A 25,929-nucleotide genomic window follows, 5' to 3' on the forward strand; every position below is an offset into this window, starting at 1 on the left:
GCTCTAACCAATGAGCCATGCACCTCCACTGTTTGTGCAACAGGATCAATAGAGTGTTGACTAACATCTACACCAAACTTTGTGCTTCGTGAGAGTTTAAATCTCACTAAAGACAACTTGGCTTTTCGCTTTTCTGGGACTGATAAATACCAGTCAAGAACTGGTCAGTTTAAATAACCAACCCTCTCACCCCCACCATTTTGTGGTCTTGTACCTCTTGTAGGTTGCAGAATTGCTGGACCATCAAACAAAATACCTTCTGGTATTTACTGAGATCCCTTTATGTTCTGACTCCAAATCTCTGTGAGGTTAATTTTACCACTTTTTCCTTTCCATCATAATCATCATCAACATTCAATGATTGTTTTCCCTGCTGGCATGGGTTGGATGGTTTGGCAGGAGCTGGCAAACCAGAGGGCTGCACCAGGTTCCCGTCATCTGTTTAGGCATGGTTTCTATGGCTGGATGCACTTCCTAATGCCAACCCTAACTTTACAGAGGTGCATTTGTGAGGTTGCCAAGCAACTTGCAAGACAGGAGAAGAACAGGAAGTAGGGAAAAGGAGCAAAAGGAAAAGGGAATAAAAACCCAAGTGGGTTGCTATGGAAGAAATACGAGGCTACTATGTATTATATCTGGATGGGTGGAAGTGACTGGAAGGAAGATAAGGATGGTGGTGATAGAGCATTTCTAGATACAAGAAATTGGGTATTAGAGGGAATACACACAGCCGAACAGGATATACATATATAAAGTAGCATGAAACAATTGTACTACACTACCTTGGATATCCTTGTTGCTTATTTTGATATATATATATATATATATATATATATATATATATATATATATATATATAATGCCAGCATGGAAAACATGTTAATTGTTGATGATGATGATGATGGTTTATTTATACACACGCGTATGTATATATAATTATTCAGTTACATGTATCTTTTAATTGATAGATGATACTGTGAAACAAGTTTGTTGTTAATAAAATTGGAGTAAACAGACCTTTCAAAAGCTTATGGTGTGTGATAACATTTAATTTAAATAATTGGGTCTTTGGTTGTGAAAAGGTCGGGATCTACTGTTGTAGAGAGCTTGAATTTATGAAGGTTAAATGTCTTCTTGGCTGTTGACTTTGTGCAGTGCTATTAATGAAATAGCTAACGAGCTTATGAACCACATGGTTCCGGGTTCAGTCCCACTGCATGGCACTTTGCGCAAGTGTCTTCTACTATAGCCTCAGGCCGACCAAAGCTTTGTGAGTGGATTTGGTAGACGGAAACTGAAAGAAGCCCATCGTATATATGTATATATACTTTATATGTATGAGTGTGTCTATGTTTGTCCCCACCAACTTTGCTTGACAACTGATGCTGGTGTGTTTACGTCCCCGTAACTTAGCGGTTTGGCAAAAGAGACCGATAGAATAAGTACTAGACTTACAAAGAATAAGTCCTGGAGTTGATTTGCTCGACTATAGGCGGTGCTCCAGCATGGCCACAGTCAAATGACTGAAACAAGTAAAAGAGTAAAAGAGACCCTTCACTTCTAGTAGGTTTGAATGTACATAATGATGTTGACTATTGCCTGTAACGGGTCTTAATTATGCTATGGGTGTCCAGAGACGGTGGTTAACTCATTGATTTAAATATTATAAAGGATACAAATTAAAAAAAAAAAAGTTGTATAAATTTATAAAACGGGGATTTTTTTTCTTAAGATTGTAATTTTTCAAGCAATTAAAAGTCTTGACTGGTGATAAAAAGATCCTCAGACATTTACACCTCAATCCTATCTTTTGTTCGGTTTATTCCTGATTATGTTTGGATGTTTTATTCTTGGATGTGTCTATAGAACCAAGCTGGTTGATTGGTATAATTGTTAGAGTGAAGAGAATCAGAAGAGATTTTGCAAAGTATTTCATCCAACACATTAGGTTTAAATCCTACTGTGCTCAACTTTGCATATTGTCCTTTCAGTGCTGGCATGGACCTCTCCCTCGGTAGGTCAAAGTTAGGCAAGTTAGGAAACTCCACAAACTTCTGGAGCAATTGGTAAAAGCATCATACATGCTCCCAAGTCATCTTCAGTTGCAAGTGGAAGCTGTAATTTGATACAGAACCAGACGAGATTTGAACCAAAGCTTCCTCCTCAATTGAGATCTTGGGAGTTACTTGATGACCTCACTAGTGCTGGTGCTGCAAAAAAAGCACCCAGTACACTCTGTAAAGTGGTTGGCGTTAGGAAGGGCATCTGACCATAGAAACCAGGCCAAAGTAGACTTGGAGCTTTGGTGCAGGTCCCCTGGCTTTCCAGCTCCTATCAAAACATCCAACCCATGATGGCATTGAAAAGCGGATGTTAAATGATGATGGTGAGAGTAATGCCATTCTGGTCCATGCGGCCACTGATGCCTGTTGCTTAGCTAACCATTATTGTGGTCCTCTAATAATATTTACATAAAAGAATAAGACATCAGGTGATTACAGATCAAACCAGTTAAAAATTGTGGTGCAAATGTGAATGTTGAGAAGAGAACATCTTCCTCGTCTGAAGATTAATAGTGAGAAAAATAAAAAAAATCTTGTTAAACTCTGCTTGAACATTTAGGCATTTAATTTCTCACAGTTCTTTCTTTCCATCTTTTATTTTTTTCCATTCTCCTCCATGCCTGTTCTTTGACCGTGTTTTCCTGTAAGTAACATATTCCTCAGACAATGCAAAAACAATGTTCCTTCTTCCTTTCTCTCTTTCGAATGGTGTTATTTGCTGCTTCTGCTGTTATTACTTGTTGTTGCTATTGTTCTTGTTGCTGTCTCTCACTGACCGTCAAGTTTTGAATTACATGCAGGCTAGAATCAGCTCCCTTGTATGGCGGATGTTTACAAAAGAACGAAGAAGTTTCAGAGCAGAGATTACATCAGGAATCCCTGCAAACGGCCCCAAAAACCAGGTCAGGTGGGATCAGCTCTTGATTGGCCCCTTCACTCTGTAACTCCTTTCTCTTTAAAAACTTCAGCTTCTACAAATCTCGTCCTTCATTTCTTCTTCTTCATTGTTGTTACTGTATTGTCCTCTTCATCTTCCCACCCATCTTCAACTATAGCTAACCCCTGTAAATACAGACTCCTTTCATTCTCACTTGTAGCTGTGTCATTTCATTTACATTGTCCTTTGGAATACCATAAGGTCTCAAACTTCCTGCCTTTTCTCCATAAATGTAAGGTTTCCTCCTCAGTCAAAATAAGGTGCTGTGCTGGCAGAATCAGCGCATTGGGCAGAAAGCTTAATATCATTTCTTCTGGCCTTACATTCTGACATCGCTTTTTACTCATTTGTGTGTATGTGGGGTTCGATAAAATAAATATCAGTTGAACACTGGGGCCAATTTAATTGACTGACCCTCATCCCCAAAATTTCTAGCCTTGTACCTGTAGTAGTAAAATTATTATTTTTATTAAAAGCAGCAAGTTGGCAGAATTGTTAGCATGCTAACAGGTGGCGAGCTGGCAGAAACGTTAGCATGCTGGGCGAAATGCTTAGCAGTATTTTGTCTGCCGTTATGTTCTGAGTTCAAATTCTGCCGTGGTCGACTTTGCCCTTCATCCTTTCGGGTTCAATAAATTAAGTACCATTTATGCACTGGGGTCGATGTAATCAACTTGGATCAATAAATTAAGTACCAGTTGCATACTGGGGTCGATGTAATCGACTTAATCTCCTTGTCTGTCCTTGTTTGTCCCCCTCTATGTTTAGCCCCTTGTGGGTGATAAAGAAATAAGAATCGTTAGCATGCTGGGGAAAATGTTTAGCAACATTTCTTGTGGCTTTACATTTTGAGTTCAAATTCCACAACAGCTAACTTAAGCTTTTCACCCTTTTGGGGTTGATAAAATAAGGACCAGTTGAACACTGGGGTCGATGCGATTGACCAGTCCCCTCCCCCATAATTTCAGGCCTTGTGCTTTTAGTAGGGAGGATTATTTATTATTATGGCAGTGAGCTGGCACAATCGTTGGCATGCCGGGCAAAATGCTTAACGGTATTTCATCCGTCTTTATGTTCTGAGTTCAAATTCTGCCAAGGTCGACTTTGCCTTTCATCCATTTGAGGTCGATAAAATAAGTACCAGTTGAGCACTGGGGTTGATGTAATCGACTATTCCCTTCCCCCCAAATTGCTGGCCTTGTGCCAAAATTTGAAACCATTATCATTATTATTATTATTGCATACAAGCTTGAAGAGACGTTAGTACACTGAAAAAAGGGTTAGCAACATTTCTTCTGGGTTCAAATGCTGCCAAAGTCAACTTTGCCTTTCATCCTTTCATGGTTGAGGGAATACTGTACCAATTGGGTACTGGGGTTGATGTAATCGACTAGTCCTGTCCCCTAAAATTGCTGACCAGTCCCCTAAAATTGCTGACCTGTCCCCTAAAATTGTTGTTATCAAAGGCAATGGATTGGCTAAATCATTAGCGTCGGACAAAATGCTGTGCAGTATTTTATTCCAGATTTTTGTGTTCTGGATTCAGATCCCATTGAAGTCAACTGTACAACTCCCCCTCCCCTCAAATGTCAAGCCTTCTGCCTATGTTAGAACTATTAGGAGAAGTGGATTGGCAGAATTGTGTCGGACAAAATGTGTTGCAGAATTTTTTCCTGTTGAGGTCAACTGGGTGCAGGGTAATAAAGCAAAGCACTAGTTGACTACTGGGGTTGATATAATTGACTATGCTCCTGTGTGTGTGTGTGTGAAATAGAGAGACCGATCACCATAATCTCCTTTTATCTCATTTCCCTCCATGTCCCTAATTTCTCTCTAAGGCTTTCCATCTTCCCTTTTTTAATTTCTCTTCATGCCCCTTTTTCCCTGCCCCCGTTTTTACTTTGTCCTATTGTTCTCTCCAATTGGGAGCTGTATCCCACCATCCAAAGGAACATTGCATTATTGTCCTTTGATAAAAATAGACATTTTATGCAGTTTTTATTTATTTTAAAGAATTCATTAGTTTTTTTGTTTTTTTTTAAAGTCTTGTAATTAATTAAACTCAGTCATTAACTTCTTTTCATCCATCATTACAAAGAAATAAGAATCTTAAAATAGTTTATTTCTTATAAGTTCTGTCATCCTTCATGTAACTCAGCAGCCGAAGAAGATGGCAATTGTAACCAATGTCATTAATTTCTTTCTAAAGTAGGGACCCTCTTGTCTAACGTTCTTCCCGATCCTTAAATTATCCATCAACTCTACATGTTTTCTCCCCCACCTCTTCTACTTCTTCGATCTATCGCTTTCTTTATAAACTTATAAGATTCTAAAAACTCAGAATAGTTTTGTGTTGATTTTTTTTTTCCCTTTGAGCACTAGGTACTCATAGCACCTTGAAACCTTCTTACCCCCTCTAGGAACTACGCTCTGAACTGGTAAGTGGTTTTTAATCTACCCTTTTTTTTTCGTTATTTAAATGGTTGTCTTGCCTGATCAGCTTAGGTGATTGTCTTTGGCCCATTGCATCCCAGCATAGCATCACTGATTTTTGCTTTCAGTATTAGCATAGTGTTCTCTGACTTAACAGCCTGGAACAAACTACACTCTGGCAGTCGACTCAATCTTTTCAGATAGAGTTGGTGATCGACAGAATTAGTTTAGTTCTACGGACTTAGCCTGGTGTACTTACTTTATTATTATTATTATTTTTTTTTTGTGAATGCAAACTACCAACTAGCCTTTCTACTAAAATGTTAAGTCTATCAATTTCTCAAAAATAAATTGTTAGTGCTTCTTCCTAGCTGAAGACGGTTGAACTGATATTAAGTGATTCAAAGATCAAATTATTTCTCTAGGATTTCAGGACTCTTTAAATAAAAAAAAAAAATAAAAAAATTCTCAAGTAAATAAAACTTAAATTTTGGTAAATTCTTCAGTGGAATTTCCACTTCAAATTTCAAAACAACTGATTGCAAAGTTTATTGATCATATATCGTAGCAAGATTTCCAAAAAAAAAAAAAAAATTCTTGTACTATCCTGCAACTTCCTTTCAAGTTAAATAGTTTTCTAAATGTTGTTAGTATGAAGTTGGTAGTATTTGTGGCATCATTTGGTAGAATTAGTGTTTCATTATAGCCATATCCTTAGTACTTCCATCATCTATGGACCTGTGTGTATGTGTGTATGTATGTCTATAGTTGCACCTATATTTTCAAACTTAGTCACATTAGTATTGTCTCTACTGTGAAACAAAATTAGCTTCCTTTATCAGATTTTGTTTACAGGTTCACAAATTTTGGAAGGAAACAAAACCATTCCAACAAAAAAGGCTGAAATAGTGAAGTAGCAATCAATATTTTAAATTGTTATTTCACAACATTAACATTTAAGTAATGGCTACTTCATCTCAACCAAACTGCTCATTTTTATTATTATTATTTTCGAAGCTGCATTAGCCTAAATTTTTAGGCTTTTCTTTATATTTTGTTGTGATTTTAATTTTGTTTTCTTTTCAGTGAAGTTGCAATTGTTTTTATTCAAATATTTTTTTTTTTTTTCCAAATTGCAAAATTTCTTTAAACGAATTTGTCTTTTTAACTGATTGCCTTTTTTTTTTCTTTACTTTTATCAATAAATCCTGCAGTTGATATCAGTGTTTCTTATTTTACTTTTATCTTCATCAGCAAAAATACAAAACAAAAAAAAGCCCCAGCTACAAATTGTTGCTATTTGTGTGTTTTTTTAGATTGTTATAGTCTACACAAATTTCTCTTTTATTTGCCACCAGTTTTCTTCTGATTTTTGGCTTTGATATCAACATACGCTGTTATGAACTCCATCTTCTGAGATGAGATGAGCAATGATGTGTCTTTTTTTATAACGCTGACATTATTCAAATAATAATAATAATAATGATAATAATAATAATAACAATAATAATAACGTTGTTGCCTTGTCTGTTTGCAAGTTCATAATTATGAGAAAAGCACCAACGCAAAATAACATGCCTCTCTTTATTTCATTGTTTCTTTTTTTCTCTGTGCATTAATATATATATATATAATGTGTGTGTGTGTATGCACATATGTGCGTGATGTATATCAATACGCTGTCTAGTTTTGCTTTGAACAAATGTAATTTTCCTTTGTGAATCTTAAACTCTGTATTGTTTTTGTTATTTCTCCCTCATATTTAGCCATGTATCTTCTCTATAGCAAGACCCCTATTCTTATCCCTCTATCATACTTTAGCACTCAACACTTTGCATAAAACCACCTCTCCCCTCTAAACTAAACTCCCTCCCCTCCCCACCATACACACACTTAGTTAAGGGGTCTCTCCTTCCTCCTTGTTTTTTGTCTGTCTTGTGAGTTATGTGACAACCTCTTTAGTGCTGGCGGCATAAGAAACCCCCCAGTACACTGTAAAGTGGTTGTGTTTGGAAGGGCATCTAGTTGTGGAGACCATGCCAAAACTGACACAGGGGCTTAGTGCAGCCCTTTTGCTTGCCAGATCCTGTTCAAACCAACCCCCCTTTGCCAGCATGGAAAAATGGATGTTAAATGATGACAACAGCGATGATGATGATGATGATATATGTGGCTTCTGTCGTTCAAGATTGATTGTGCATCTGCACATGTATGTGCAAGCCTTGAGCAAGTTTTTTTTCTGGAAGACAGGCATGCAGATCTTCCCTTTCCACAATATCGGTGTTCATCCCAAAATGTCATTGCTGTCTGAACAGTTGGAACCAGAAGGCATCTGGGCCCTGAGCCTTTAACAGTTCCGTTACTCCACTGGCCTGGATTGTTTATCCTTTTGCTGGTTTTAATGAGGCACTGATGATGGTATTTTGTTTTAGACAATTCTTAGGAGATTAAAAGACAGTGTTGGACTCAGTGGGGTTGAGAGAAATACTGTTTGGAATTCTGTGAAATGGTCGAATGGAGCTGGGTCTTCTGTTGCTGTGTGTTTATTGATTGTTGCTGTTGTTGTTTTTACAGGTGAGAACGAGAAACTCAGAATAGCAACTGAAGAGGGCAGTGGGACCCGAGCTTGGAATGCACACACACATACAAACCATACATACACCGATACAAAAAAAAAGTACACATTCCCAATGCAAAGTGAAAGATTGAAATAAAAAATAGCCCAACAAATGTCTGTCTGTTTGTCCATCTATCCATCCATCAATAGATAGACAGACAGACATATGAAATGTGTGTGTGGGTCATCATCATCGTTTAACGTCCGCTTTCCATGCTAGCATGGGTTGGACAATTTGAATAAGGACTGGCAAACCAGATGGCTGCACCAGGCTCCAATCTGATCTGGCAGAGTTTCTACAGCTGGATGCCCTTCCTAATGCCAACCACTCCGAGATTGTGGTGGTTGGCATTAGGAAGGGCATCCAGCTAAAGAAACTCTGCCAGATCAGATTGGAGCCTGGTGCAGCCATCTGGTTTCGCCAGTCCTCATGAATTGAATTGTATGTGTGACTCTCCCTCCTTCTCTCTCACTTGTTCTCCTCTCTCCCTCCCTCCCTCTCATTGGTTCTCTTCTCTCTAACTGCCTTCCTTCTTCTTACACTATCAACATAAATTCTAAAGTTATCCCCTCCCCCATTCACAAAACTTCATTTTTTCCAGGTATTCAACCGTTTAACCATCACATTATCAACTCTTCTAAAATGAAACACTATCATAAGTTTTCTTCAGGTGTATCTATATGTATCTATGTGCGTGCTTACATTTTAACGTTTCTAATCTGAGTAGTTTTTTTCCTGTCAACAAGTTATCCATTTGCTTCACACCTTCATAGACATGTGAAAATAAAAATTCCTTATTTGGAAAATTGGTAAGTGTTAGTGACAGGAAGAGCGTCTGACTATACAACAATCTCTCAGTAATGTATCTATCTAACCCATACTGACATGGAAAAATGGATATAAACCAAATGAACAAATATATATTTTAACATCCACTTTTCCATGCTCATATGGATCAAATGGAATTCATTCATGCAGAATTTCTACAGCCAGATGCCCTTCCTGTCATCAACCCTCACCTGTTTCCAAGTGAGGCAATATTTCTCTATGACGATTCATCTTTTCACTGAAGATTGGAAATGAAGGACTCTGCTTGCATGACAGTGGCTCTCGTTTACAACTCTCATGCAATGTCAAGGCAATGTGATAGTAAAACACACACACACACACATGATGGGCTTCTTTCAGTTTCCATCTATGAAATCCACTTGCAAGGTTTTGGTTGGCCTGGAGCTATAGTAGAACGTACTTGCCCAAAGTGCCATGCAGTGGGACTGAACCTGGAACATGTGGTTGGAAAACAAACTTCTTACCATGCAACTACTCCTGCACCCTATACATATATATGGAGGCGCAATGGCCCAGTGGTTAGGGCAGCGGACTCGCGGTCGGAGGATCGCGGTTTCGATTCCCAGACCGGGCGTTGTGAGTGTTTATTGAGCGAAAACACCCAAAGCTCCACGAGGCTCCGGCAGGGGGTGGTGGCGATCCCTGCTGTACTCTTTCGCCACAACTGTCCCTCACTCTTTCTTCTGTTGGCCTGCTCACTTAGCCAGTGGGGTGGTGTCATTTGAAGGCTTAGACAATGCGAAGCGCATTGTGACCAGCGGTGTGTAGCAACATCTGATGGCCTGGTCGGTCACGGTGATATATATATATATATATATAAAAATAAATAAATATAATGAACCAGCACTCAGCGACAGCCCGATCCCTTCTCCATCGAGTGAACAAGGAAACTATTATAACAATTCCCTCTCCCCTTAGGATGGATGTATTTATGTAAAAAAGGAAAGCAAAGCAAATCTTGCTTAAGCTGACGATGTTTCAGGGTTTTTTTTTTTTTTTTTTTTCTATACATATTCTGCTGGTTGTTGGTTTTTCACAAATCGTCTCTGCTCTACATATGATGCTTTCTTTCTATTTCAGCCTCCGATTGACATTGGCATCACAGATGCTGGGCCACTCACGCGGTCTCTCCTTAAATTCTTACACGATATGTCAAATTCTTCTTCAAACAATTCTGTCATCCATCCTGACACCCTTTTTGGCCAGATTTGTAAAAAGTGAGTGAATTGTGTTTTTTTCCGTTTTATCATAATCATCATCATCATCATCATCATCATCATTTAACGTCCGCTTTCCATGCTGGCATGGGTTGGACGATTTGACTGAGGACTGGCGAACCAGATGGCTGCACCAGGCTCCAATATGATCTGGCTGAGTTTCTACAGCTGGATGTCCTTCCTAACGCCAACCACTCTGATAGTGTAGTGGGTGCTTTTATGTGCTACCGGCACGAGGGCCAGTCTGGTGGTACTGGCAATGACCACGCTCAAATGGTGTTTTTTACGTGCCACCTGCACAGGAGTCGGTCCAGCGGCACTGGTAATGACCTCGCTCGAATGTTTTGTTCACATTTTTATTAATTTTGTTGGTGATTTGCTGTACTTGAGAAGACACGTCAAGCTAGGTAAAATTGCAGTATTCCGTCCATACAGATTTGTCCTTTACAGGTGTTAGTGTCTCATAAAATGTGCTCGTACAGGTGCTGCATAAATACACCCATGCCACTGGCACTTGAAAAGCACCCAGCGCTCTCTGTAAAGTGGTTGGCATCAGGAAGTGCATCCAGTCATAGAAAACATGTCAATACGGACAACTGGTGTGTGGACAGTTCCCCAGCTGGCCAGATCCTCTCAAACCATCCAGCATGGAAAATGGACATTAAATGATGATGATTTACTCCCCAATCACATATTGCCCTCAAGCTTTGGCATAAGGCCAGCAATTTCAGGGGAAGGCTAGGTTAATTAGATTGACCCTAGTGCTCAACTGGTACTTATTTTATTAACTCCAAAAGGACAAGAGACAAAGTTGACCTCAGCAGAATTTGAACTCAGAATGTAAAGACACACAAAGTACCACCAAGCATTTTGCCCAGTATGGTAGGGATTCTGCTAGCTCACCACCTTATTGATCACATGTTAGCATCTTCTTTCTTTCCCTTTTATGGAACCTGTCATAGTTTTAATATTGAATTCGGTAATAGCCTAACTTGGCCAAATTTAGTAGCATTAACTGGTACCTCAGTAGTTTTAGCTAAGTTCAGTTTGTTGTAAGAATTTGGATCAGGGTTCTACATTTTTGCTGCAGATCTTGACCTAGAGATGTTTAACCCTTTCGTTACCAACCCGGCTGGAACCAGCTCTGGCTCTGTTGTACAAATGTCTTGTTTTCTTAAGGTTTTAATTAAAATCTTCCACCAAACCCTAATCACAATTTATGTTCCTAACACTAGCTGAATGATAACTAAGTTATTTTACTAAATTCTTTGTTATATTTAAAGCAACTGAAAAAAACACAGAGCATCTCAAAATAAATACAGTAACGAAAGGGTTAAACTAGCCACTGGCTGCATCAATGTCAGTTGTCAGTAGAGAAGAGCTTGCTGATATAATGGGGGCCCTGCTCCCTTTCCTCACTAAATTATGTTTGGAAAAAAACGAAAGCTTTTCTTTTCTGCCTATCAGTCCAGGGTTGTAGACTTGGTACATCTGGTTTAATAACATTCCTTGACGCTTAGGTGTCTTTAATGAAGTCCAGTCTGTTGTGGGATAGACTTGACCCTTTAGTATTTAAACAGGCCGTATCTGGCCCAAATATTCTACCTCTTTTCTTTTGAAACCAGCCAGATCTTATCTGTCGCACCTACCCTACAATGCCATTCTAAATATAAATAACCACATCATTGAAATCTCAAAGCTACAAGATAATGCAGGATTAATTCAAAAACAAAGTGAATAAATAAGCCATTTGACATTTGAGAGAGGAATCTGAATGCATACGGTTAATAAGTTGCCTACATTAACACCACCACCTCACTTTTAGCTGCCTTTACAGGAGTTTACTATTGCAAACATTCAGGTCAGCTCTCTGTTTTGAGGATAATTTCTTCCTTTTTTTCACCCCTAGTCTTGGTGGCCCTTCCCCCTTTGCTAACAGATAGAACACTACTTACTTTCACTTTCGCTTTGTCCATTTTGTTAAATTTCAGAATGCTAATATATAACATGCTGTTGTTGTTGTTGAGGCTTACATTCAAGTTAACTCTGAGCAAAGGCATTCCAGCTGTGACCATCCCATCTTTTTTAAGACTTAATTACCAAATGTTTCGTTTCCTTATTTAAACCAACCATATCCAGCCCAAATATTCTACTTGTTTTATTTTAAAACTGGCCAAGTTCAACCTTTTGTAGCAACCCTACAGTGTCATTCAAAAAATAAGCAACCCCATCATTAAAATCTTGAAGCTATGAGATAATGCCTGATTATTTTCAAATGATGATGATGATGGAGAATAAGCATTACATTTGACAGAGTATCATCATCATCATCATCATTTAACATCCGTTCTCCATGCTGGCATGGGTTGGATGGTTTGATCAGAACTGGTGAGGCCGGGGACTGCACCAAGCTCCATTGTCTGTTCTGGCTTGGTTTCTACAGCTGGATGCCCTTCCCAATGCCAACCACTCCATAGAGTGTACTGGGTGCTTTTTATGTGGGTAAAGACTGTAGGCTGTGATTTTAGGGAGCTTTGGTGTCCTTCTCAGTATAACAACATGCAAGACTAATAGGAAATCCAAATTTTTGTAGAACACTCCCCTCTTCTACCAGACTTCTGTTTCTTTTTATTTACTGAGGAATTCTTCATCTTTCACCTGACAGAGCTCCACGTTTCAAAGGCTTCCAACAACAAGACAGCCATGAGTTGCTTCACACTCTTTTAGACGTTATGAGAACTGAAGAAATAGAGGTAAGTTCCGTGCTTTCTGATTCCGTTTTCTATCTTTCAGTTGAACTCCCATTTTGGCCCTTAAGCATTTAAACTGGCCACATTCAGCCCAAGCATTCCACCTGTTTTATGTTCAAACCAGCCAGATCTGACATCTCTCACCAACTCCAAAATGTCATTCTAAAGTATGGTACCTTGGGCAAGTGCCTTCTATTATAGCCTCAGGCTGACCAAAGCCTTCTGAGTGGATTTGGTAGATGAAAACTGAAAGAAGGCCATCGTATATATAACACACCCACACACTCATCAATGTGTGTGTCTTTGTGTCTGTGTTTGTCCCCCACCACTGCTTGACAACCAGTGCTGGTGTGTTTATGTCCCCCATAACCTTGTGGTTCAGCAAACGAGATCGATAGAATAAGTACCAGGCTTTAAAAAGCTAAGTCCTGGGGTCAATATGTTCCACTAAAAAAATCATCAAGGTGGTGCTCCAGCATGGCCTCAGACAAATGACTGAAACATATAAAGGAATTAAAGAATATCATTGAAATCTCAAAACTGTCAAATAATTCATCTTTAATTCAACACAATGGGAATACATAAGCATTACATTCGACAGTACCTTGGACAAGTATCTTCCATGCCAATCAGAACCTTTTCAGTGGATTTGGTAGGCAGAAACTGAAATGAGCTTGTTATAATGCTAAAGGGTTAATTAAAACATTTTCCTGTGGTCTTCATCAATTAACCTTCCAATCTTCTCGACTCACTCTTTCATTTCCTTATTCACTAACGTCATCACATATGTTGCTGTTGTTTATCTCAATTCTAATATATTTATCCATTTATCTAGCGTGCTCACATGGGTATCAAGCATTATTTTAAGGTGAATCTAAATAAAATTAACAACAAAACACACAGTAAAATTAAAGGTAAGCCATGTCTTAATTTCATTTTTCTCTTTTTTTCCCATTTTTTCTTTAATAGTTTTCATTAGACATAGAAAACAGAAAATTGTTTCTTTTTTTTTTAATGATTTCTTCTCCTTTTTTTACTCCAATATAGTGGCTTCATGTGATTCTCTGTCTATAATATCTGTATGTTCTTCTAGTTGGATGTTTCAGAGAATCACAATGGCCCACAACAAAAAGACTCATGTGGTTGCATGGTCTGCTAGAAATAGTTGCCAAGTCTTCCTAAAAATCACATCCTACCTTCTTCAAAAAAAAAAAAAAAAACAAACAAACAAAAAGGATGACAATAATAATGTCCTCATTTATATTGTCCTAAATATACTAAGACTGGATGGTCATCACTGGGATGCCTTTATGTTGGTCTCCTGGATCAGAGCTGAACTGGGTTAAAGAATACTACTGAGATGTTTGCTTAGCAAATGGCAATACCGTCTCCCTTTGAAGTGGCATCTTGAAATCCTGAGATATTTTTGTTGTTCGTGATGACTTAACCCTTTCGTTACTGTATTTACTTTGAGATGCTCTGTGTTTCTTTCAATTATTTTAAATATAACAAAGAATTTAGTAAAATATCTTCGTTATCATTAATCTAGTGTTAGGAACATTAATTGTGATTAAGGTTTGGTGAAAGAGTTTAATTCAAAACTTATGAAAACAAGACATTTGTACTACAGAGCCAGAGCCAGTTTTGGCCAGGTTAGTAACAAAAGGGTTAAGTGACTTAAGTAAAATCTTTCTCTCTTTCTTTCTTTCTCCCTCCCTCCTTCCTTCCTTTCCCTCTCTTCTGTTTCTCCTTGCTTCTTGCCCCCCTCTCTCTCACACATATTCTACCGTTGTTTTTTCCCCGGCCCCTAAATGACATTCTTTCACATTATCTTCATTTTTTCCCTCTTGTTTTCTGCAGAGTATTGCCGCCAAGCAAAGTACACCTTTATCGATCGTCTGTTTGGAGGCCACCTAATCAGCACTGTCTCATGTGGCGTCTGCCAACATGTAAGTCTTTCAACTTTCTATTCCCACTCAATTTTCTACTCTTCATCTCCCACCCTAACATGGTGTGTTTTTGTATTCCGACTCCTTTGACTCTAACAATATGTCTCAAAGACTCAAGCAATATGATGACAAAACCTAGCATTTTCTAAACAGTGGTGGATTAAGTTCTACAAAGATGAATGAAAGATGATTCTTAATTCTGAATAAAATAGGCGCAGGAGTGGCTGTGTGGTAAGTAGCTTGCTTACCAACCACATGGTTCAGGGTTCATTCCCACTGCATGGCACCTTGGGTAAGTGTCTTCTACAGTAGGCTTGGGCCGACCAGAAGCCTTGTGGGTGGATTTGGTAGACGGAAACTGAAAGAAGCCTGTCGTATACATGTATATGTAGTTGCCAAGTCTTCCTTCATCTCTTTATGACAACTTTTAGGCCAAAACTTAGAACTGACTTCCTGCTATATGCATGTTGTTTTACATCTTTCTTTGTTGACGAAGGGAGATTACTTGTACTTATATCTCTATATATATAAACAGCAAAATGTCTGTCTGTGTGTGTGTATCCTTTATACAAATCCACAATTTTTCAGTTAGAGGGCTCGTACTTTCTATGGTCATTCAAAACCGTCCAAGGGTGGTCGTGCACATCTTTACATTTCCCCAGTCACCCCGTAAGCCATTAAAAAAATCAATAGAAGTGACTTTTTGGTGAATTTTCTATCCAAAACCCAATCAAAATGCCTGAAACTTGATACGCCAATTGTATGCCAGCTAGCTGTATGTGATTGGTCAGAGATTTGGACAGTACTCGCGTGTATGTGTGCACGCACACAGCTGTATATGCATGCACTAGCACTATGACCCGGCGTTGCCGGGTCATAGTGCTAGTGTAATTATAATTGAATTTAGTAAAATAAACGAGAACCAAACAAAAATATCTTTGGAATTAATTCTTTGACACTTCTCCACAACTTGTATTTGATGACGTTTGTCATTTTACCAACTGCAAGTAGTGAAAGAAATTAGTTTTAAATGAAAAACACTCACATGTCACTTACAACATGTTAGGTTAATTTAAATATATTATCTCTGGGGGGGGGGGAATATATCATCAAGAACAGAAGAAGATATCCAACAAACCATACATTTGTATCTTTTACTTTCTCTTCTTTTCCTGCCTTAATGAATCCCCATTTTGTTTTTGTCTTTCAGATGTCTCAAATATTTGAACCATTTCTGGATCTTTCTCTGCCTGTGATTGAAGAAAAGGTAAGTAGTCTGTCTGTGTCTGTCTGTCTGTCTCTCTCTCTCTCTCTGTCTCTCTCTCTCTCTCTCTCTCTCTCTCTCTCTCACACACACACACACAAACCCACTCTCATGTGAACTAATATCTCTGTTAAATTCAGAAAAAATTTCTGCAAGAACTAATCAATGCTTTATTGATCTATTTTTAGCCTCTTCGACCAAACCTGTCAGTTGGAACTAAGAAGAAGGATTCTGCAAATGGTTATTCTCATGAAACGGCACCAGTAGTGGAGAATGTTGCCAAGCCTATGAGTAAATATGCTGAACGCAAGTTGAAGAGACAGACCAAGAAAGAAAAGGTAAGTTTGCTGTTGTGACAATCCAGCTGTGACCATCCTGTCTTATAGGGGTTGTGTAATGCTACATTATTTAGTGTGTGTGTGTGTGTTTTATTTTGAAGACAATAATGTGATGCGAGAGAGATTTGGCCATTATTTTAGTAGGTTGAATGAGGAATCATGCAATGATTCTTTCATTAATTCAAGACATTTGTTGTTGTTTAGCCCAGGTTAGCCCTCTGTGGAGAGAACTATTATTAGAAACACTCCAATTGTGACCCTCTCATTTATTTTTGAAATGGTATTTGGAGGGTAACATTAATCAATGGCATTTTTTTTTCATAAGACAAGATGTAAATTGAAGGAGATTTGGTTGCTATTTCTAGCTTCAGTTACTGTGTATGTTCCATTGTCACAGATAAGCCCAAGACCACTCTGATTGGGCAGATCTGTCAGCAAAACTATTCCAGCCATAACCATTCCATGTTTTTCAGGCATTGTGTACCCTGGACTGCATTATCTAATGTGTCTGTTTAAGATGGTTGAGTGGTGGAGTATGATTTGAGGATAGTTTGGCTGCTATCTCTAGAAAGTTGAATGACCACATAGCAGCTTCCATATTAGATCTGATGATAATAACTGTGCCCTGACAGCCTTGAAATAAAATGGTCTGGGTAGGGGTTCGTGGCTGTGTAGTAAGATGCTTGCTTCTCAACCAGAAGGTTCTAGGTTCAGTCCTAGAACTGGCACGTGGTGTGATGTGACACAGGTAGTCTCAGTGTCTCCGGTTAAAGATGCTTAATCCTTTCCCTTGTGCCCCCAGCTCCAGCTGTTATCTCTCTCTAATGTCCCCTGTTAGAGATGTTTAAGCCCCCTTCCTTGATGTCCCCATCTGTTGATGCTTAATCCCTTCACTGTCTGCAGTTTTAGTCATTTATCCCCTCCCCCTCTCAATGCCCCCAGTTATTAATGTTTAACCTCATCCCCCAATGTCCCCAGCTCTGGCTGTTATCTCTCCCCAGTTAGAGATGTTTAACCCCCTTCCTTGATGCCCCCTCCCCACCTGTTGATTCTTAAACTCTTCATTGTCCCCAGTTAAACATTTACCCCCTACCCCAGTGTCCCCAGTTATTCTTTTGTTCTGTTCTTTTACTTGTTTCAGTCATCTGACTGTGGCCATGCTGGAGCACCGCTTTGAAGGGTTTTAGTTGAACTAATCAACCCTGGGACTTATTGCTTTTTAAAGCCTAGTACTTATTCTATTGGTCTCTTTTGCTGAACTGTTATGGGGATGTAAACACCCCAACACTGGCTGTCAGGTGGTGATGGAGGGACAAACACAAGCACAAAAACACACACACACACATGATGGGCTTCTTTCAGTCTCCATCTACCAAATCCACTCACAAGGCTTTGGTCGGCCCAAGGCTAAGATAGAAGACACTTGCCCAAGGTGCCACACAGTGGGACTGAACCTAGAACCTTCTAGTTGGGAAGCAAGCATCTTAGTACACAACCACGAATCCCTACCCACTGTCCATTCTATAGAACTCTTTACTCTTTTACTTGTTTCAGTCATGTGACTGGCCATGCTTGAGCACCGCCTTTAGTCGAGCAAATTGACCCCAGGACTTATTCTTTGGAAGCCTTGTACTTATTCTATCGGATCTCTTTGGCCGAACCGCTAAGTTACGGGGGACGTAAACACACCAGCACAGGTTGTCAAGTGATATTGGGGAGACAAACACAGACATACAAACACATACACACACACACACACACACAAACATATGTATATATATATATATACGATGGGCTACTTTTCAGTTTCCATCTACCAAATCCACTCACAAGGCTTTGGTTGGCCCGAGGATATAGTAGAAGACACTTTCCCAAGGTGCTACGCAGTGGGATTGAACCTGGAACCATGTGGTTAGTAAGCAAGCTACTTACCACACAGCCACTTCTGCGCCTATTTTGATGAAAAAGTCTACAACTCTTCTACAATCTTTGATTTCTTCAAATCTGTTTCTGTTTTTTTTTATATTTTTTTTCACTCTTTTTTTTCACTCTTTTTCAGCGTAAGATGAATAAAGCTCGGAACCAATTGAGTCAGTTGTCGCTCGAAGAGAAGACCGAAGCTGAGGGGAACGAGAGCAAATGTGAGCAAGAGAAGGCCAATAACGAAGAGGATGAGAATGGAGAGGATGAGGAAGAAGAGGAGGAGGAAGTTGAGAATGAGAAAGAATCCCAAGAGAAAGCAGAAGAGACGAGGAGTAATTGTAAAGAAGATACTTCTGGTAAGCCATAGTGTTCCATTCATTGGTTTTGTACATTGACCTGCTAGAATTAGCAGCTAAATTTCACTCAAATGACACTTATTATTTAACAAGACACCTGTACTGTTTCCACCCTGTCATACTTCGGTCTCTCAACATCTAGCATAAACCACCTTCCTCCCTCTTGAATACTTATCTCCACCCATTGAGTCAAGGAGGCTTCTTCTAGTTTCCTTTTTTCCTGTTCTTGCTTTGTAAGTTTGTTTGGTGACAGATGGAAGACAGATGCTAAACAATAATATCAATGATGATATGTGTGTGTATATTTTATATTTAAAATAATAATAATAATAATAATAATGAAATTATTGTATACAGTGCTCAGGTGCACCACAACTTGTCAGAGTATATGCAGTAATGTACAAATGTCTGGAAAGCGAACAGTGTATGAGTCAGATACATGCTTGCGTGTGTATGGAGGGGAGAAAAATGTAGTGTTGGTGAGTCTCAGGAAGCATGGAAGTTTCGAAGGATGCAGTGCTCCGACAACTAACAACTGATGCCGGCAGTTTGTTCCATGCTTCAGAAACTCTTAGCATGAAAAAATGTTTCCGAAAGTCATGGGAGCTGTGCTGTTTTCTGACTTTGTAAACATGTCCACAGGTGTTAGACGGGTGGAATTTGAAAAGGTGCTCAGAGTTATTGTTTGTAAGATGGTTGATAATTTTATGGGTGTCTGCCAAGTCAGCTGCCAGACGTCGGAATTTCTATGTGTCCATGCCCAGGGAAGTGAGGTGTTCAGAATATGGCAAATGCTTGATGGAGGGTATTCTTTTGGTTGCACGTCGCTGAACGGCTTCCAGACAATTGATATCCTGGGCAAGATAGGGGTTCCAGACTGGTGATGGAAATTCCAGGTGAGGTCGTATCATAGCTATATAAAGCCGCAGATAGATAGTCGGAGAGCGGCTCAGGACTTGGTGAGTGATGCCAAGACACCCTCAGCCTTCTTGACAATTTTAGCGATGTGTTTTTAGGAACGGCATCCAGCCATAGAAACCTTGCCAAAACAGACATTGGAGCTTAGTGCAGCTCTCTAGCTTACCAGATCCTGTCGGACCATCCAGTCCATGCTACCATGGAAAATTGTTAAATGGTGATAATAATGACATATTTGATATTATAGTTTTGGGTGGACTATTTCTGGAAGACAGCCTTTATGGGCATGGCTGGAATGGCTTCGATTAGAGGTTTACTCAGTCATAGCTAGTATTTTGGGAGGGTCATTATGCCAGTAATAAACACATGCACTGGCTCTATCTCACTTCTTTTATTATTTATTTGTTGATTGGTTAACTATTTAGCCAATGAATTAATCAATGTTTGATTAATCATCCACTTGATCAATCAATCAGTTGTGTTTGTTAAAGTCCTTTTGTCACTGTTTTCAACCTCATCAATCACATGCCCTCTCTGCTCCAGGCTGACAAACATGACTGATTGATTAACTGAATGATTAATCAAACAAATGATTAATCAATTGATTAAATAGTTAACCAATTGATGAATAATGAAGTGAAATGCAAACAGTGTGTGTGTATTTATTGGCATAATGACTCTGCCAGGATACAATAAAATTTGGTACAACATGAGTTCACATCATGAATTTTGGACACCAAAAATGAAATGTGTAATTGAACTTTTTAAGAAAATAATATTAACTGGTAATAATTATGAAGTTAGGGAGTAATGGGTGCAATTTTAATCATCATTCACTTTTCTAAGCTGGTATGTGTTGGATGTGACTTTTTAAGGCAATATTTTATGCCTGAATGCTCTTTCTGATGCCAACCTTCAATGAATAATATTTTGTATTATGTTGCAAAAAAGAAAACTTTGGACATGTTTCTGTCTTATTATGATCTCATCAGAGTAGAGTACTTTTCATTATTATTTCTCCTTGTTATAGATATTTCTAGCAAGCAACCATGTACATGAAACTTTATTGACTCAACATGGTAACTATACTACAACATTCACATGTTGTATTATGCTTACCACCAATTATTCATTTTGTACAAATGTCCAATCCATATTAGTGAAGGAATAAAGAAAACTAAAATATTAAAGCATTTTAGTATTAAATCACTTTGCCACCCAAAATATTTGTTCAATATTAATCGTTAAATGCTGTTTTTATTTAAATATTTGAATTGTCTCATTTTCACTGTCAGTTTATACATTTGATGTAATTTTTCAGTTGTGTGTGTGTGTGTGTGTGTGCGTGTGCGTGTGGTTTTGGTGTAATTTTAAGACTGGGTGTGTGTACGTGTGTGTTTAGTGAGATTCTAACGTTATTTTTTCATTTTATTCTTTTACCTCTTAATTTTTTGAAAGATGCAGATATTGAAGATAATATAGACAATGAAGGCAACCGTCTCCAAAATAAGGAGAACAGAAGTATATCAAAGAGTAAATTAGATGAAAGTTCTGGCTCTTTAAAGAAAGATTCGGAGAAGGATGAAGAATCTACCTTAAAAGAATCTATTAGTACAAACCATGTAGAAAATTCCTCAGTGGATTCTTTGCAACATCCACTGGAAACTCTAGACCAAAACGCTACATACTGTACAGAAACAGGAAATATAGAGAATAAAATTAGTTATGAAACAAATCGGTTGCCCTCTCTAGAATTGAATGAAAATGTAATATCTCGGGGCAGCCTGGACAAAGATTCTAGTTTGAATGACATGGAAGAGGACAGCAATAGAATGGCTTCATTTGACACTTTCTCTTCCATGGAAATAGCAAATCATACAGATAGTTCCATCAAACCATCTTTCTCTGATGAGTTGGAGAAAGGAGCTATTGAAGCTTCGGAATCGGTGTCCAAATGCTTCAGTACTGAAACCTTACCGGAGGCGCCAGCCAAAATGGTATCCATTCACGAAGAAATACAGTGCGAAGGGGAGAACAACTCGCATGGTTTAGGCCATACTCTTAGTTCTGTGGCGACAAAATCGTCAATGTGTGTTGCTCAGATGTTATCAAACTGTAGCCAGGGCCCTCCACTCGCCCATCCAGAAGAAGGTGACCTCGACGATCTTGATGACAAAGAATATGTCAACATGAGTTCAATCAAACGCCAGGCGCAAGCCAAGTCTATGTCCACCCTAACACCTCGATCTCGTTTAACGACCCGCAAGTGCTCCATCTTGTCATCTTTACACCAGTTCACATCGGCAGAACTTCTAACGGGCAATAACAAAGTACGGTGTAAAAACTGCAGCCAGAGGAAAGAGAAACATTCTTCAAGTAACAGTAAGTTGGTATTTCTGTTTCTTTTACGTGATTTTTTTAATGTTTTATCTCTTGTTTCAGTCATTGGACTGCGGCCATGCTGGGGCACCGCCTTGAAGGGTTTTTTTTTTTACTCGAACGAATTGACTCTAGTACTTATATATTTTTAAAACCAGATACTTATTCTATTGGTCTCTTTTACCAAACCATTTTGAACTTTTCCTCTTGTTTCTTCCTTTTCCCCTTTTCAAACATCCCTTCTTTTTTTTTTCTTTCTTTCATCTCTGTATTTTTTTCGTATTTTACTCTTTCAGTCCGTTATTCTCTATTATACCTTCCTTTAATCGTTGTTCAAGAAACATTGGTTTTTTTTTTCCTATTGTTTCTTGAGGATTTTTCCATAGTTTAGTATTGACTCTGTGTGTGTGTGTGTGTGTGTGCATAAAAACTGGCCAGATAACAGAAGTGAGAGAATTTATGGTTATTCTATCCTTCAACACCTACAAATACGTGCACACACACTGATAAATATAATTGTGCTGTGACAGAATGAACAGACTACACATCAGAATGTATCATGGCAATTCTTTGAACCCTTATCCTTATTATGATAGATATTTATAAGTTCATACTTGAACCGGAGTCTTTGCTGTTGAGCCTTGATTACTAAGTCTTTATCACTGAGCCTTTGTTACTGATTCTTTGAGCACAGTTATTTGTCACAGAGCCTTTGTTACTGAGTGTTTGTCTCTGAGCTTTCTATTTAATAAAAGATATTTTGGCTTCCATCTACTCAGTGAAGCAATATTAACCCTTTCATTACTGTATTTATTTTGAGATGCTCTTTGTTTCATTCAATTACTTTAAATATAACAAAGAATTTAGTAAAATAACTTAGTTATCATTCAGCTAGTGTTGGGAAGATAAATTGTGACTAAGGTTTGGTGGTATATTTTAATGCAAAACTTATGAAAACAAGACATTTGTACTACAGAGCCAGAGGCGGTTTTGGCCAGGTTGGTAATGAAAGGGTTAATGGCTTTTTAAAAACCTTTCCAATAGTCAAAACCATATTTTATGTTCCAGTGAATACTTGTTAACATTCCATAAAAATCACAAACCACAAAATCAAAAATCTGTTTTCTTCAGAAGGGAACAAAACCCACCATCAACACAAAACTTCTTTTCCTCATCCACCTCCCAGCAACTTCCATTTTTTAGTTTTGTATAAGAACAACTATCTCTCTCTCTCTCTCTCTCTCTCTCTCTCTCTCAATCACCATTTATTCATCTCTCTCTCTCTATTTCCAGAAAAGGAAGCTATTTACACAAATGCCAGTAAGCAGTTCCTTATATTTAGACCACCAGCCATTCTGACACTTCACCTGAAGAGATTTGAACAGGTAACCATGTCTTGTCATGCCTCCTACCCCTTTTCACCTGTGGCACTGTCATCACAGCTTTGGTCTTCATTCCATTCAATCTTTCATTCCTCTCCTTCACTCACAGAGTTCTTCCTGCTTCTCAATTACTTTTCTTATTCCATTGTGTGTGCATGTTTGTTTCTAAGCTTGTTTGTGTGCATTTGTGTATGTGTGTGCATGCTTATGTGTATGTGGTAGTATGTGTATGCATGTCTGTGTGTATATGTATGCTTGTGTGTGTCTGTATTTGTGTGTGTATTTCATGTTGCTGGTGAAGGTGCATGGCTCAGTGGTTAGAGCGTTGAGCTTACGACCATGAGGTGGTGAGTTTGATTCCCAGACTGGGTAGTATGTTCTTGAGCAAGACGCTTTATTTCATATTGCTCCAGTTCACTCAGCTACTGAAATGAGTTGCGATGTCACAGGTGCCAAGCTGTATCAGCCTTTGCCTTTCCCTTGGACAACATTGGTGGCATGGAGAAGGGAGGTTGGTATGCATGGGTGACTGCTGGCTCTCACAAACAACCTTGCCTGGACCTGTGCCTTGGAGGGGAACTTTCTAGATGCAATCTCCTGGTCATTCATGACCAAAGAGGGTCTTTACCCATTATATGTGTGTGTGTATATATGTACATGCAAGTTCATGTGTGTATACATGTGCTGGCACACACACACACACACACACTAGATATATATGATAGGTTTCTTTAAGTTCCTGCCTACCAAATCCTCTTAAAAGGCTTTGGTCTCACTGAGACTATTGTAGAAGACACATGCCCAAGGTGCTATGCAGTGGGATTGAACCTGGGACCATGTGGTTCTATAGTCAGGTACAGGTACATTTGTGTGGATGTCTAAGGGAATATATTTATGTGTGAATATAATTATTTAGGTATGACTTTGCATATATGTATTGTATTTGTGTTTATATTTCCTAATATATGTATATTGGTGTCCATATGTGTATATACCTGTTTGTATATCTGTATTAATTGTATTAATATGTAAATCTTTGGTGCTTTCTTTTTTTTTTTTGTTTGAGAAACAGTTTGTTTTAATACAACCAAAATATTTTAAACATCCACTTGTTATATTCAGCAACTTTCAACCAAGTTTGTTTGAATTGAAAAACTCCTTTCCCCTGAATATCCATTGATCTCTGTTATTGACACCCCTCCCACCTTTGTTCATCACTCACTATTTCCACCCCTACATACCTCTGATCTCTGCTGGCAACTAATAACTGATGCTGGCAGTCTGTTCCATACCTCAGCAACTCTCAGCATGAAAAAATGTTTTCTAAAGTCATGGGAGCTGTGCTGTTTTCTGACGTTGTAAACATGTCCATGGGTGTTAGACGGGTGGAGTTTGATAAGGTGCTCAGAGTTGTTGTTTGTAAGATGGTTGATAATTTTATGGGTGTCTGCCAAGTCAGCTGCCAGACGTCGGAGTTTCAATGTGTATGGAGGGGAGAAAATCAAGTGTAGTGTTGGCGAATTTCAGGAAGCATGGAAGTTTTGAAGGATGCTGTGCTCTGACAACTAACAACTGATGCCGGCAGTTTGTTCCATGCTTCAGCAACTCTCAGCGTGAAAAAATGTTTCCTAAAGTCATGGGAGCTGTGCTGTTTTCTGACTTTGTAAATATGTCCACGGGTGTTAGACGGGTGGAGTTTGAAAAAGTGCTCAGAATTATTGTTTGTAAGATGGTTGATAATTTTATGGGTGTCTGCCAAGTCAGCTGCCAGACGTCGGAGTTTCAATGTATCAATGGGAGTTTCAATCATTTATTAAATGATTAAGAGTAATTTGCATATTTTATTCAGTTAATCCCTTTCAATACAGTGTGACATAAGTAATTAACCCTTTTGTTACTGTATTTATTTTGAGATGCTCTGTGTTTCTTTCAATTAATTTTAAATATAACAAAGAATTTAGTAAAATAATTTAGTTATCATTAAGTTAGTGTTAGGAACATAAATTGTGACTAAGGTTTAGTGGAAGATTTTAATTGAGAAGTTTTGAAAACAAGACATTTGTATTACAGAGCCAGAGCCGGTTTCAGCCAGGTTGGTAACGAAAGGGTTAACTTTCACCATGGCTACCCATTGGTTCTAAAATAAATGTTGTAATTATTGTTGTTGCTGTCCCTGACCGATCTGTTATTTAAGATGTTGGTAATGTTCTGTATTTGTCTTGTTTTCCAGATTGGTTTCAGTACCCGCAAGGTTAACCGTCATGTAGAGTTCCCATTTCTCCTGGATATTGCACCATTCTGCAGTTCATTGAGTCAGGTAAACAGCAGGGGCTCATTCCTCAGCTTAACCCTTCCGTTACTGTATTTATTTCGAGATGCTCTGTGTTTCTTTCAATTACTTTAAATATAGATAGATTTTTTAATAATATATTATTATTATTAATACAAGGAAATTAATATCCAAACTCATCATAAAGATATACCCGTGTGAAAGAACTTATTGTATTAAAAATATATATAAATAAATAAATATAAAAATATAAATATAATGTA

General features: G+C 38.4%; 1 protein-coding gene across 5 annotated transcripts in view; it reads left to right on the forward strand.

The window, feature by feature from the left end:
- LOC115223207 (ubiquitin carboxyl-terminal hydrolase 45) overlaps positions 1-25,929 on the forward strand; it is a 99,472-nt gene that overhangs the window by 72,037 nt on the left and 1,506 nt on the right. For 2 of the 5 annotated variants that reach the window (XM_029793675.2, XM_036512317.1), the window contains 12 exons: positions 2,864-2,965; positions 5,421-5,438; positions 9,981-10,117; positions 12,783-12,870; positions 13,703-13,781; positions 14,728-14,816; positions 16,027-16,083; positions 16,269-16,418; positions 18,478-18,697; positions 21,074-21,997; positions 23,288-23,379; positions 25,607-25,693. In XM_029793675.2, coding sequence (XP_029649535.1) covers positions 2,864-2,965; positions 5,421-5,438; positions 9,981-10,117; positions 12,783-12,870; positions 13,703-13,781; positions 14,728-14,816; positions 16,027-16,083; positions 16,269-16,418; positions 18,478-18,697; positions 21,074-21,997; positions 23,288-23,379; positions 25,607-25,693 — 2,043 coding nt within the window. The remainder of the gene's footprint in view (positions 1-2,863; positions 2,966-5,420; positions 5,439-9,980; positions 10,118-12,782; positions 12,871-13,702; positions 13,782-14,727; positions 14,817-16,026; positions 16,084-16,268; positions 16,419-18,477; positions 18,698-21,073; positions 21,998-23,287; positions 23,380-25,606; positions 25,694-25,929) is intronic. The other 3 variants (XM_029793677.2, XM_029793678.2, XM_029793679.2) reach the window with 3 other exon arrangements.

Source organism: Octopus sinensis, linkage group LG22 (assembly GCF_006345805.1).
Source record: "Octopus sinensis linkage group LG22, ASM634580v1, whole genome shotgun sequence".
In the NCBI taxonomy this organism is placed as follows: Eukaryota; Metazoa; Mollusca; class Cephalopoda; order Octopoda; family Octopodidae; genus Octopus; species Octopus sinensis.